Source organism: Chlamydotis macqueenii, chromosome 6 (genome assembly GCF_036417535.1).
Source record: "Chlamydotis macqueenii isolate bChlMac1 chromosome 6, bChlMac1.mat, whole genome shotgun sequence".
Classification (NCBI taxonomy): domain Eukaryota; kingdom Metazoa; phylum Chordata; class Aves; order Otidiformes; family Otididae; genus Chlamydotis; species Chlamydotis macqueenii.
This window is the reverse complement of record NC_141561.1, coordinates 16061864-16076956: the sequence shown is the minus strand read 5'-3', so window position 1 is coordinate 16076956 and position 15093 is coordinate 16061864. Positions and strand designations below refer to the sequence as shown.

The window sequence follows — 15093 nt, the reverse complement described above, 5'->3', positions numbered from 1 at the left end:
AATTGTCCTAGTGGCTAAGGAGGAAGCCATCAGTTTGACATGCCATGACTTGGGCAATGCTTTTGATGCTTCGCCTTAAGATTCTCCTAAACAAACCAGAGAAATGTGATCTGGATGAAATAACTGTAACACAGGTGCACAGACAATTGAAAAACTGCCTTCTCCGTAGTTGTCAGTGGTGTACTGTAAACTAGAAACAGGTGCCAAGTAGCACTGTTTTGGGCTCTGCTCTTGTCGTAGTTCAGCCCCGATCAGGACCAGACTATGCAGTCTCTCTCTCGCTCCCCCCACCCTCCGAGAGACTAGGGGGAGATGATGTAAGAAAAACGGCTCAGGGTTTGAGATAAGGACGGGGAGAAATCCTTAAAGTTACCGTCACGGGCAAAACAGACTCGACTTGGGGAAAACTATTCATTTATTTCTAAAATTAGCAGGAGAATGAGACAGGGAACAAGATAACCTCCCCCCACCCCTCCCTCTTCCCGGGCTTAACATTATCTCTACTACCTCCCCCCCACCCCGAGCGGCACGGGGGGGGGAAGAGGGAATGGGGGTCGCGGTCAGTTCATCATGCGTTGTTTTACGCCGCTGTATCATCGTCAGGGGAAGAACTCCTTGCATTCCTCCTCTGCTCCAGCGTGGGGTCCCTCCCACGGGCCACAGTCCTTCGTGAAACTGCTCCGGCGTGGGTCATCTCTTCCACGGGGTGCAGTCCCTCTAGAACAGCTGTCCCAGCGGGCCCTCCACGGGCCACAGCCTCCTTCAGGCCTCCACCTGCTCCAGCGTGGGGTCCTCCACGGGCTGCAGGTGGATCTCTGCCCCTCCGTGGACCTCCATGGGCTGCAGGGGGACAACCCGCTCCACCATGGTCTTCACCACGAGTTGCAGAGGAATCTTGGCCAGGAGCCATGTTACTCCTCCCCCTCCTTCTGAACTGACCTTGGCGTCTGCAGCCGTTCCTCACAACAGGCTGGCAGACGTCTCTCAGGATCCTTTTTACATCTTATTCACTTCTCATCTCCTCTCCACTTCTTGCAGCCAGGCCGGGCCGAGTTGGGCCCAGTCGGCTGCCCGGCGGGAGGCCAGAGGGTGAGGCCTGCAAGGCCCATGAGGCTCGCGCCTCCCCCTCTCTGCCCCCCGCTCAGCTGCTTCACATCTTCTCCCCCTCTTTTTTCCTGTTTTCCCCTACTTAAATACGTTATCGCAGAGGTGTTATCACGGGACATTCTGCTACCAATTGGCTCGGCCTTGGCCAGCAGCGGGTCCGCCCTAGGCCCGGCCGAGTCCACTGAACAAAGGGGAGCGACTTCTAGCAGTTTCCTACAGAAGCTACCACCTTAGGCCCCCCCTCACTAATAAAACCAGAACAGCTCTCTTCAATATTTTTATTAATGGCTTAGATAATGAAATAGGAAGTGCTGTTATAAAAGTCACAGGTGACTCCAAGCTTGGAAAGGCTGCAAGCACTCTGGAGGATCAGATCAGAAATTGAAATAATCTTGGCAAATTAGAGAAATCAACAAGAGGGTGTTGAAATAAAGAGAAGTGCAAAGCGCTGCCCTTTGGAGGCAGAAATCAGAATCCCAAACACAAGTTGGACCGGGCTAGAACTGACCCTGCCACAAGGTAGAGGGATGCTAGATGCTAGGTGTCCCTTTCCCAGCCCCATATTTGTAGGAAAAGGTCCCTGTGGCTCTTTTTTCCTGGTTTATCACCGAGGACTATCTTGCATCATGGATGAGGGATAAAGTGCACTCAGAAGTAGTATGGATTGGAAGGGTCCAGAGGGAGCTTGGTGACTTATCTCCCACATACTGTGGGGTACTTGCAAAGCTGGGATGAGGCAGAGATTCCTGGTTGTTTCTAGAGCATTTGGGAATGGAACAATCTCGTGGGGACTGTGAGAATTTGGCAAGTGATGGGGCAGCCTAACTTGCTGCGCAGGGCAAAAGTCGGTATGCTTTACTATACTACAGTAGAAACCTGTGCTTGGGGAACACAAACGAGCCTAAAGAGACCGTCTGTGGCTAGGTGTGGTCCCTGCAGTGTGCAGTGCCGCTCAGGGAAACATCACTCTCCTGGCTTTTTTATCACACCCTTCCTTGAACCGCTGGCCGCTGCTGGAGGCAGGATGCTGTGATAGGCAGACCCCTCTCTGACCCAGTACAGCCACTTTTCTGCTCTTAGGTTAAGATAAAAAGAGGCTGAGGATGGAGCATGTAGGATGAGATTAAGGCAAAGAGGTAAGTGAGGCCTGAGCTGCTGGAGCTTTGGAAACAAAGTGGGGGGAATTTGAGATTGCCACAAAACCAGAAAGAATTCTCAGAAAGGGAGGAAAGGGTTTGTGTATGCAGTGATGTCAACAGAGGGAAAGCCTGGCAATGAAAGTGTTATCTCCCAGGAGGATTGGTTTGCCTTGGCCTGAGCCACCGCTGCTGTGGATGCAAGCATTAAGCTTTGATCACAGCTACCATAATATTCCCCTGACACCCAGCAGTGAAAGCAACAGAAACAGGCTAAAGCACGACAACTGTCTGGCTGAGGTGAAACCGCATTTGGAAAGCAAAATGAAGGGGCAAAGTGCTGCTGAAGGTAGGAACAAGAGGTGACAGCTCAGGTGGCAGGATGAGACAGCTCAGGGTTTTATGAGAAGCAGGACAGAGTAACTGGCTGGAATGGACTGTGATTTTTCCTCCTGTAGATAATGTAAGTGTCAGCACAGGCGTGATGTACACTCACTGTCAGCAGAAGCCTTGTTTTGCTAGTTTCTTTGCTGGAAAACAGGAGAAACAGTTCCTGCCCCAAGAATTTACGTGTCTCTTTCAAGAAAATGCATGGCAAGTATTGGAATAAGAGGAAGGTTAATTAGAGGCTGAAAGTCCCAGTGAAAAGATCACTTGGTGGCAGAGGCTGACAATGTGCAGAAAGTGACTGCTTGTCATTTCTGGGCAACTGCTGCTCCAAAGTTGCCTTGAATTGGAGGCTCACAACCGCTCAGGTTAACCTCAGAGGATGGTGGTGCACCAGCTGATCCTCCCTTGCCTGTCTGAAGGCACAAACACAGTTGTCCTTGTTACATCTGGGTTTTGCCCCTGTTCTTCCAATACCCTCTCTAGCCATTGGGCTGAGGACCTCTCTTGACCAGCCTTGCCATGAGCCCACTGATGGCAAAGCCCCTCTGTCCCGACTAATGCCAAGGGACAAAGGGCCACCTGCACACAGCCCGTATGTGTCCACCCTCAGCACCAAGAACATTTCCTTGCACAGAAACTGCCCACATGGATCATGATGTGGTGTGGACAAGTATCACAAGGCTTGGAGAAGCCCTAGAGTGACACAGGCCTTACCTCTGGGCCATGATACTCACCCTTGGTCATGCTCCTCTTTCTCACTCTTGCATTTTAAGAGTCCAGAAGCTCAGGGTTAGCTGTGGCAGTCAGTAGAACATGGAAATCAAACTGCTTTCACCAGTGCTAGCTCTGTTGCAGACTACATCTTGATCTTGACTAGATCTAAAAAAGAAACAGTCCTATTATTCTTGCTCTGGGATGAAAATGAGAGTGAGGGTGGGGGGGTAAATGGAAGAGGTAAGTCGTTCCCCAGAGTCAGGAACTGTCAGCTTGCTGCCCGAGATGCTGTGGCCATGCATTGATTGACTATGCAACTGCTCTGACACAACCTTTGCCTAGTGAACCTGTACTGATGTGGCTCACCTGTTGCTTTAAATCCAGTCTGGAAGCAGGCTCTGTGCTCTTTGGTGCTTGGTCACTTACGGTGATAACTTTGCATAAGAGCAGCAGTCAGGTGCTGGGTACTCTCCCACGTGTAATAAACAAAAGGAAGCGTAAGATACCAGCATAAGGAATGTGTACAGTTTCGGTATAACCCATTGCCAGGTATAATTGTGTTTACCTGTGCTGTGAAGCACAAAGCAACTTTGTCCTTCCCAGCTCTGGGAAGTAATCCCTGCACCCAGGATAATCATTCATCCCTCCTGCCTGGACTCTACTCCACAGGGCTGGCCATGATCTGACCCTCTACATGGACTCCATAATAATAAAGCCACAAGAGAAAGAGTTTAAAAGGCTAATGTATGAAGAGAGCGAGCACAGTGAAAAGAGATCATGTGGTTTCCTGAACATATTGTTCCAGATTCAGCATGTGTTAATTCAGAGCACTGCACTGAGTTAGCCCTACCACGTTAGCTCAGATGCGATGTCTTGTCCTGGGAACAGCACAGCCACATCATTGTGGCAATGCAAGCAGAGGCATTAGAGAATTTTTTTGTAGACTTTGCTGTTAGGTTACTGACCCCATCACATAATATGGGCTGTCTCCAGCTCCAGAGCCATCTGGTAGATCTTTTAGTGGCACAAGCTGGTGCAAGTAGAAGTGTCTAAGAGTATAAGAATGGCCAAGGCTCCATCTACCCAGCTCCCCTGTTTCCATCAATGGCCACAAACAGACATAAGAGTGAAATAAGAACAAGATAAGTGTATATTATAGTTCCCCTGAATACTTCTTCCAGCATTCAGTGATTTTCAACTCAAGGAATTTCTTCTGATCTTGGTCCAGCCAGGTCTCTATATGAGAAAATGGGAATGAGAACAGTACATCTTTTGTGCCCATGTTCCTTAGGAGTTTCATTTCACCAACACCACAAACAAGGGATTTCATGGACAACAATGTGGACCAGCACGTTTTGCATGAAACTCACAGAGACTTTCCTTCTGAAGAGGATGGTTTTCACAGAGGATCCATTGACAACAGATTTTGTGAAGGACAAGAGGGCAAGATAAACTTGGAAGGAGTGGAAAAGGACCAGGCCACTACTAGAATCCATCTGAAATTCTCATATAGGCATTTCTGACTTGAGAAGAGAGAAGTGGACAAAGAGAGAAGTTCACACCAACCTGCTGTCTTCTCCACATACACAGGATTTGGCTTATGGAATAATTGCTTCTAGTTGGACACTTCTAGTTCAATACAGTTCTTCCTGAAGGATTTCCCACTTAAGTCTGCCCTTTAATTGGAAAGTCTCACCTCTGTAAACAAGAATGATCCGCTAGGGAGGGGTGTTTCTGGAAGGGGATGCACAGAGCTGAATGCGGGAATTCCAATCCTAATTTATCTCAAGCAGACAAAATTTGTTTCGATGGGAGCATTAAGCGTCCCGCAGCTTGATATAAACTGATGGACTCTTGCTTACTCTTGGCATTTACTCTCGCAAATGAATCACTGTTACTTCCGCCTCCCTGCCCACCCCTCCACTTGGTTCCTTTTTAATTTTACGGCTTCCTGAGCTTGACACTGGGAAATCGATAAGTAATTTAGAGCCCAGTAAATACAGACAAAAACAAGTTATTTTGTACTTTTATAAATATTTGGAAACCAAAATTATCTAAGAAAACAGGTGCTCAGTTGACTCAGCAACCCATCCATCAGCATCACACAGTTAATTGCATAAGATCATAAACATTTATAATTAGAAGGCAAACAAACAAGAATTTTATAAACAGCCCTCTTGAATCAGGCTGCGCATTAAATATTTGTGATAAGGTAATTAAGAATAGATTTACAATCCTGGCTCAGTGTTTAATACTTTGGAGAATAGATTTGGTTCTATGGAGAATATGCTACAGCCAAGGAGAAATTATTCGATTTCGGCTGTTTTATCTGAGGCTTAAAGTGGTCTCGGAGAAACATTGGCTCTGCCATTGATCAGAGTGGAATTTCATTCATTACAGATCAGACAGCTCATTTAAATATGTGTCTAATGTCCCTTGTCATGGGCTGATCCACTTCAGGCCTGCCTCTGTCCCCTTGGCTGGATCTGCACACTTTCCCTAAGTCTTGCTTTTTATGGTTGATGCTTTGATCAGAAGATCTCAGAATTCTCAAGCATGATTCGAAGCAGAGAGGAAGAACTCTATTTTTCTTTTATGGCATCATGGTGCTTAGTTATAAAAAGGCAGCACCACTACAGGATTCCAGCTGTGCAATCTCAGTGGTCTATGGGAACCAGAGGGAAGATCTCTTTTGTACTGTAGTGCCCAACGCATTCTGTGTCCCAAAATAGCCAGATTTGCATACTTAGACTATCCAGAGTAACTAGTTCTACAGCCAGTAGGCAGGCTCAGCACCCCATTACAGTGAATGCAAGAGTCCCCCTGAAGCTAGTCTGTGATCAGCTCAGCAGGGCTTCTAGTTATGCTTAAAACCAGAGGGGCTAGAAACTCAATCTGTACTGAAGCTAGGGTTTAAACTCTGTAAAATCACATGCAGACCCTAAGAAACTGGGTGGCTGCATCCTGTCAGTGAGTAACGGGGAGATCAGCCCTAAGGGTAGGATGACCTTCAGATATTTTGTTTTCTGATACAGCACAGGTTTAGTCCACTAATTACCTGCCATCAGAAGCTCAAAACAGTCTGAAAAAGGTGGGTGGGGTGTAAAGCTGTAGCATTTGATTCATCAGGGATAGCCTTAAACCACTTTATTCTGTGGCGACCATCATCTCTCCCCACATTGCTACTTGAAGCAACCTCCTCGTTCAGGCATGATTTTGCTTCTTATTTCTTGTGGGTCTTTTGTTCTTTGCTCTTGTATTTATGTGCTTGCAACAGACAGGCAAGAGAGCTGCGCTTCCAAGAAATGTTTCTGATAATCTTGATCCTGACCAAGAGTGTGAAGCCATTGTTATTAAGAACAATTAAGCTATCACCCAGTCCTACCTGCTGGCCTGGTTTCAGTTATGTGGGACACAAAGGCAGATTGCTGCAAAACAAGGTGACTTAGACCCCCCCCTTATTCTGCATAAATTTGACTCTTTAGCAAAGCTCAATAATAATATTACAGCGTGTCAGCTAAGCCTGTCTACACAAGATGTTGCAGCTTCCTCCAGCCCCAGTGGAGAACACCACCAGCGTGTTGCAGTTGCTGCTGGACCTGGTACTTTCAAAGGGTCTAGCCAAAGCCAGGCTACTTGAGTAATAACAGAGCTTAATACTCAAGTACTGTCATCGTCTGAACAGCTTCTAGCATTATTTAATCCTTCAGTCCTCTTGCAAGGGTGGGGAGGATGGCAGAGACAGCTGGGAGGTGAGCTGTCTCCTGGGTGGAAGGGCCTGAGCTGCTCCCTCTCTTTCAAATGCGAAGACCATTAGACATGAGGTGTCCTACAGCCTAGTGCCACCCCCCGGACATCAGCTCTGGTATATGCAGATGGGCAGCAGGACGTATGCGTTACATGCACGCGCACGGTGTAAGCTCATCTGCACTTTCTTTCCAGCGTGTTGTTTTCCCCCTTGGAAGGGAGCAATGACGTATGATGAGGTACTTGCTCTGCAGATGAGCAAACCATTTTGAGGTGTAGACAGACCCTTTTTTTGCTCGATTGCCGCCCCTGGCCTCCGTGTGCGTGTCTGCTCTGCTGCTGCGTGTGTGGGGAGAGACTCGGGCTGTGCACGCACATGACGCTGGTGCAGCAGACGTCACCAGCACGTCAGATCCAGCTACACCCCCTCCAAACACATGCCGTTAGCTGGGTGAATCATGCCTATGCCACATGCATAGCTAATCCAGCGATAGATAAACCTCAGGCGTTTATTGGTAAACAGATACTCTTTTGCTCTAAGAGCATAACTCACTCTGCTGCATTTACGATCCACGTATTGATTGCTAAGATAAAGTTGTAATCCTTTTAATTCAGGGGAAAAGGGATCCGGCAGAGCTGGAGCACCAATACCCTGCCAGTCGGCAATTAAAGTACGTGATTTATCATTGAATAAACACCAGCCAAGGGCGAGCCGAGCTAACCAGCTAGCTGGGGGCAGGATGCTGGGGTAGGTTGATGGTTCTTTCTAAAGTTTGGTTTCTGTTTTATGTTTATTTCTTTCCCCCTTCCCTCCAGGTCTAATAATACACGAAGGGCCCTCGGTTTACCGGATTTTTAAACGGTGGCAGGCAGTCAATCAGCAGTGGAAAGTGCTGAACTATGACAAAACAAAGGACATGGAGGAGCAAAAAACAGGGACCAGGACAAATCAGCGCCCCTCCTCCCAAACCACCCACTCGTCCTCCACTGGTGGTACAGCCACTAACTCCGCTCCGGCCGACAGCGGGGCACGGGCTGCCGGCCATGCCACAGGCACCCTCTCTGACCACCACTGTGCTTATACCATCCTGCATATACTCAGCCACCTGAGGCCTCACGAACAGAGGAGTCAGTCTAGTAGTAACAGAGAGCTCGTCATGAGGGTCACGACGGTCTGAGCCGAGGAATTCAGGAGGCCTTAACACGAAGCGGAGGAGACAAAGAACTCATAAAGCAGAGGAGCATGGTGTGCCTTTTTCTTTCTCTTTCCTTTTCTTTTTTTTTTTCTTTTCTTTCCTTTTTCTCCTCTCCTTTTCTTTTTTGGTAACTGCACAAGATATAAGAGGCGGCACCTGGCCAGCTGAGGAAAAAAAAACAGGTGGAGGGAGAGCTGCACACTCATGCTAAAGAGGTTAATGTTTTCCAGCCAGTTTAAAAAAAAAAAAAAGAAAAAAAAAAACAACAACACAAATCACAAAAAAAAATCAACAAAACAAGTGCAATACAGACTACAAACTGAGTAGGCAGAGTTCTGGGGAAGCAGAGGAACAGACGGTTTAGCATGTCTTACAAATCCTATTACCTGGAATAGGTAACGCTCTGTACACATCCCCCCGTACACACACGCGTGCACACCAACACACACACAGTGTGAGATTTATAAAAACAAGGAAGGGAACGAAATATTTGGAGTATTTTTGTTTTCCAGACTGTGATTAACCAGGGCTACGAGTTGTTTTGTTTCATGAGTCACTCTGGAACGTTGTTTGATTTACCGTAGGATACCTGAAGTGAAATGGCTGGGGATTTTCAGTTTTGATTTACAGAAAGAGATTGAATCATCTCATCAAGAAAATCTAACAAAATGCAGGCATATTCAAATTTCACCAAAACAAAAAAAAAAACCCGTTTTTTTTCATAATGTTCCTGTCAAAGGGTTTGTGAGGGTGGAACTGGGGGGCGGGGGGAGGGCGCTCCATGACCTTTATTCGACGTATAGGCGTGTTTGGCAAATTTTGTACAAATGCTCCACAGGTGTTTCAAGCACAAGTACTGGTGTGATTTTTGCCTTCATAGCCCCAAATCTTGCCACTCACGCACATCATTTCCCATGCAGATGCTCCAGGTTAATTTCTTTCCATTTTACGCCAGTCACAAGAAGCTGACCCATCTCAATGTGTTTCTGCTACCTTGCTGATTCAGACACTCATGCATTAGAGTTATACATCTTTTTTTTTTTCTCGGTGTCTGTATCCCTGCAGCTCAATTTGCAACAGTCTCACTCAGTCTTGTAGGCTGAGCCTTTCACCATCCAGTCTGTTAGTTTATTACAGAGTCTATTCCATTCAATCATTCAAGAGAGAGTTAGTCTGAAGAGGGAGCACAGTTGCTGATCAAATATGTAACACTTCTAATAACTCTCCTTCTCTGGGATATATCCTCGAAGGTACCGGTTGCTCTTCAGGAACATTCTCTTTCAATGCACAATGGCTGAATCATTTGTGGATATTAAAGGGACACTGTCAAGTACTTTTTAAATAGTTTTTAGGGTTTGGGCTTTTTTTACTCTCCATTGTTTGTAATATTCTCTTTCAAGCTTGAAAATAAAATTTCTTTCCCTACCAATTTTGTCCTTTTCCATTTGGGCATGTACTGTTCTCTCCACTCACCCCATTCCTCTCACCATTCCCATCCCTCTTTGCCCCACCTTTCTTCTGCGACAGGAGGAAATCCATGTTACCAATTTCCCGCTGACTGTCCTCACTCTATGGAGGGTACATCCCAACATTACGGGGTTCAGCTGTTTTGCCAGTGCAGCTGCTGCAAAGGAAGTGTAGGAGCAGAAACACTAAAAATATAGAGATTAGCTAATTGAGGAGCAACAATGCAGCACTTCCAAAACAATGAGCCTGTAGTGATCAAGCCTGAACCCAGCTCCCCCGAAAACTGAGATAAGGACTTCAGCCAAACTGCCTCCATTTTGAAGAAGTGCTGAGCAGCGTTGCACAATGGCTGTGTCCAGTTGCCCTCCGTGATCGTACCAGCACGTCTCGCAGCTTCTACTGGAACCAGGGCAAATGCAAGCCACCAGCTTCTTCGGCAGCTAGGCCATCATGGGTCAGGTGTTTCTGGACTGGGGAAGGTGTCAAACTTCACACTCCGGGTTTGAACACACCAGCCATTCTGCAACGTTGAAGATGGAGGTTAGCATCTTAAGGCAGGTCGTATTTTTCACCTCGATTACTTGACAGTGTCCCTTTGAATATCAGAATGCAACAGAACAGGTACTTCTTTGGCAGAGAATGTGGGAGGTGAAACACCAGCCAAGAAAGCTGACTTACTGAGGACCCATGTGAAACAGCATGGTTTCTGAGACCACTGTACCTTTATCTGACCAATCTTACTATCTACCAAAGAGTGCTTTTGGCAGAGGGGAGGGAAGGGGTATTGGTGGGAGGAGGGAGAGGGAAGGGGCAATTCTTATCGCCTCTAAAAAGCAGCTGCCCCTAGAATGAAGCTGTTGCAGCGAGCGGTCTCTGGAAGAACTGCTTCTGATCCACAGTAGAGAGAAACCTGGCCAAAGGAAGCAAACACAGCAGCCTCTCACCCCCATGCCTGTCCTGGAAGCTGTCCTCATTCCAAGAGATGAGTAATTACAATGGTTTTGGGAAGGGGAAAGCATACACAGACAAAGGGACAGCTGTCAGACATTATGTTGTTTCCCTCCCTACCCTCCACTCATTTAATATGGCGATATCAAATTCCTTTAATTTGGCTAACGGCTAAAAGTTTATGAGGTCAGAAGCACAACTTGCTGTGAAAGAGTGGCGTGATCCAGTAATCTGAGCACACAGGACTCTGCATACTCTCACTCCAGCTCTGCCACCGACTCTGTAGCCTTGGGCTGTTTGGCTCAGTCCCCCCTCCGTGCAAAGGGGGAGTAACAATACGTACCTACCTCACAGGGGTGTTGTGAGAATCCACGTTGGTAAAGCCTGCTGAAGTGCTAAGTCTACCACCGGTAGTCACAAGGCGCATGGCGGGGGTGAGCAGCACTGCCCTTTTGCTGGTTACAGTCCGAATCACTCAGCGGGAGTCCCGTCGACCCTCTCCTGCTCGGAGATGTTCCTTGATCCGAAGCGGAGGGTGTCGTCCGAGTGCCCTCTCCTCCATTGCATGACATTTTAAGTGGCTGTGAGGTGCAGGGTAGTGACAGACATGAAGTCCTACTTGACCAGGGATTTGCTACAACGTTTTCTATATCTGTGGGGTTTGTTGGTTCGGTTTTTCCATAATTGTGCTTAGAAATAAACTTTCCACTTAGGGCTGGCGGTTCGGGGTCTCTTCTGTTGCATGGCAATGTATACAAGTCTTATTGTCTGTCTTACTGTGCAAATGATCCCGCAGCCCAGTTTCAGAGATGGGCATGGTCTGAGCCTTTTCGTAGTGGCGTAAGACTCAAAAGCCTGTCTAGACTGTTTAATATTTAAACAACACTATGAACTTGTCAATTGTATGTGTTCTGTGCAATACGAAGCATGTCATTAGCTGGCTTGATGGGCAGAGGGGCTAAAGGAAGGTCAAAACTTGTTCAGAGAGCTTCATGCATGTGCCAGCATGGAGCCGAAGGGCTGCCACCGGCAAAGCAAACTCGGGGAAGCCATTGGAAACTGTTTTCAGAGCAGTTTACTCCAGAACAAGGTACTTCTGAGTTTATGAACTTCTAGGCTGCCAGCCTGAGAGAACAAGTGCAAATTTATCCTGGGGTTTGGGGTTTTGGATTATCTTTTTTCTTTCCTCCCCAAAGTAATGATGACAAAAATACTGATGAGGGTCTCTTCCTTCCATAGCACAGTTCTCTCATCCCCCACAACCTCCTTGTGCCATCCCCTTTGTGCTACTATGCAGGACTTTAAAAGGTGCAAATGGAGACAGTATGTTCCCGAGACATACGAAATACATTGCGTATTGGGGGATTCTAGCAGGCAGAAGAAATGGGGCAGAGCTATGCTACAAAAGGCATCTCTTCTTGCCCACATCTTTCCTCTAGTCTTGTCTGCTGGGTTCCTGAAGAGATGTTCTCTGTATTTTGTTACAAAGCAGTCAGATCAGCTTCCACCGACAAACAAAACTTGCAGAGTTCGGCAGCTGTTTCTCCCAGTGGAGAAAATCCCAGGTCCTGTCACTGTGGAGACCCTTCAGTTCTTGGGCTTTGTGGTCCTTCAACACCATTTGGGGGTGGTCAGTGTGGAGGACTGTGTTCAGCCATCATCAGAAATTGTGTGTGTGTGGTCTTGCTCATTCTTGTGATTTCTGCTAGTCCCCTGATTTTCCATCAGTGTTGACAGGTCTTTCTGGTAATGCTCTTCTGGTTACACTCTTCAGAGGTCTTTTGCTTTGTGTCAGCCGCCAGTGCTATTCTTGCCTACTGAAATATCAGTGCTGGCCTCCACCTTCCACAGTTCTTCCATTCTTGTCATCCAGTCTCTTGCTAAATATCTACTGCCAAGCTCAGACCCTCTTCCTCTGTGCCTGCAACAGCTGAAGGATGTGCATTAACCCAAGGGTCATCAGAGAACACAGGAACCATTAAGGCTTTGTATCAATAGTAAGACTCTGTAGCCATCAGTCAGTCCTCTGATACATGTTCACTTTGCCAATCTCAGTGCCTGCTGTTAATTGGTTGCCACAAAAACACCATAATGCTAGCAAAGGCCATATACCCAGCTAACACTTGCTTTCTGATTTCAAATGTCAGTGATGGACTCTTTTTCAAGTAAATCAGGTGTGTTCCTTGTTGTGGTTTCCCAAGCAAGGTGCTGAAGAGGTCCATGTCTTACCTTACCATAATGGGCAACCCAAGGAAACAGCAAGTCAGCAGCATAGATTTGAGTCAAGAGGTGTCAGGCTGTCCACTATGTTTTCACTTGAGGAGACAGGAAAATACTACTCGTGTCTGCCAGGTCCCTGACCCTTCTCAAAGCCCTTGTATCTGGCAGCAGTAAAATGTCAGAGGCAATGGCTATAGATGGAGGACAATTCTGAAGACTTGACAATTCTGAAGACCATGCCCTGCCCATGTGTGGTGGTCAGTCATTCAAGCATCTTCTCTTTGTTTTCCTCAAGAGAAAAAAAAAAGATTATTTTGTCTAAGCAAAGTACTGCTACTCTTCAGCGTAGGAGGAGGCTGCACCATTAGCACTTCCCACCTGTGGTTCATCCACCAGGAATGCTGCACATCTCCTTGTGAGAATGCATGGCCAGAAGACCTATTCCTTCCTCTTGCCTCTTCCATTATATGTTGGTCAAGCATTTGGAGGGAATAGTCAGTAGTGCAATTGCCTTATGACTACTGTCTGAGTATCCTAACCTCCCCTCCACTATTCACCTCACTTGTGACTGCTCCTTCTCGTTCCTGAGCCGACAGATGCCTCGTCCCCTTTGCTGTCCCTAGACTCCAGCCCTGAAGATCTGAGCAGACACAGGATGCCTCAGAAACTTGTTTTAGTCTTCTACATCCTTCATGTATCCAAACAGGAAAATTCATTTCATTGATAGACAAAGACATATTTGAATCTTGAGAGGAGAAACAAGTGGAGGAGCATTGACCTTCACCTCTTCTTCTATGTTGAAGGAAATACAGTGAAAATATCTGTTTCTGTAAGACAGCAGTGAGCTGATGGCTCTAGGAATATTTCCCTCAATAATGCAAGTCTGACACACTGCAGTTACTGAAGGCAGTCTTTGATCTCACATCTATCATGTTGGATACAAGGAGAACAGAATCTATCACTTCTGTGCTGTTTACACAAACATCAAAAACTATCTTAGTTCATTATTCAAATTACCTCCAGGTCAGTGGGTGAATTTCTCTTTTGATGAAAGAATGATGTTTTCTCTTCCACAACTGGGATTGCAAGATAAAATATATGTACACATATACATATAGGTTTATAAATGTTATCCTGAAAACATAAAATAAAAAAAATACCCAAATAAACCTGAAAGAATACTGAACTGTATAAGTCTTGACAGGAGCGAGGGAGTTGCTGTGTGGAAAGTACGACATATGATCCAACTTCAGGCAAAGAGAAGACAGAAGAGGGAAATGGTTTTATGTGATCTCTGGCCTCTCTCTGGTTCCTGCTCATTATTGATAGCATTTAATTAATGCAGAAGTACGTGGAAAACAGATGCTCAGCTCCAGCAGCAGGAAACAGACTGAAGACCCCTCAAACTTACCTGAGCCGTACTCAAAGAAGCACAATGATGACAAAGCACAAACACCTGCCATCACAACTCTTTGACAAGAGATGGTTTTCTGAACAGGGACAAGGACTCAGAGAGGAAATATTTTCCAAGCTCCATTGACAGTATTGTTCCCAGCTTGTTTTCTTCTATTATTAACCCCTTTTTCCCCCAAGTATCTTAGGACAAAATGAAAAAAAGCATTCTGATAACCAGGACTTAAAGAATTAAATAACAATAGAGAAGAGGTACTACGGGAAGATGCTTCTTTATATGTTATGTTAAGCATCAAGATGTGCTTTACCAAACAGAACAAGGACATCACATTCAGTTCCCTGCTTGCTCAAAGAATGTCTGAGTGATTGAGTCTGCTCATAATCAAGGAGCCTTCCTAAAGCGTAGCCTTCTACAGGGGACCACAGCTTCCTTCTGAACGGGATAGGCAGCATCAGGCAGAGATGTTTTGCCCCTCTATGACAGGATGCAACCTGTTGTTAGCAAGTCAGTGTTGGGCAGTGGGAGCATCTGTCAGCTCGTATAAGTTTTGCTATCAATAATCACAAGAATTGCACATGCCCAGTGTGCCCCCACAAGTGACCTATCTCATCCTTTCACAGTTCAAGTTGTCAACAGAGCTACTATGCTCTTTGCTCTTCATTACAAGACATCTTTCTTTTAAAATTCAGCCTGCCACACTTCTCTGGAAGTTTCTCCACTGCTCATCACAGAAGTTGTTCAGTCTTTTTTCCTA

The 15093-nt window shown here is 46.3% G+C and overlaps 1 protein-coding gene across 2 annotated transcripts in view; it reads left to right on the top strand.

Annotated features, from left to right (window-relative positions):
* Positions 1–9926, top strand: part of MARCHF4 (membrane associated ring-CH-type finger 4) — a 101677-nt gene extending 91751 nt beyond the window's left edge. For both annotated transcript variants that reach the window (XM_086751030.1, XM_086751029.1), the window contains exon 4: positions 7911–9926. In XM_086751030.1, the coding sequence (XP_086607156.1) occupies positions 7911–8272 (362 nt within the window). In that variant the 3' untranslated portion in view covers positions 8273–9926. The remainder of the gene's footprint in view (positions 1–7910) is intronic.
* The last annotated feature ends 5167 nt before the right edge of the window (positions 9927–15093 follow it).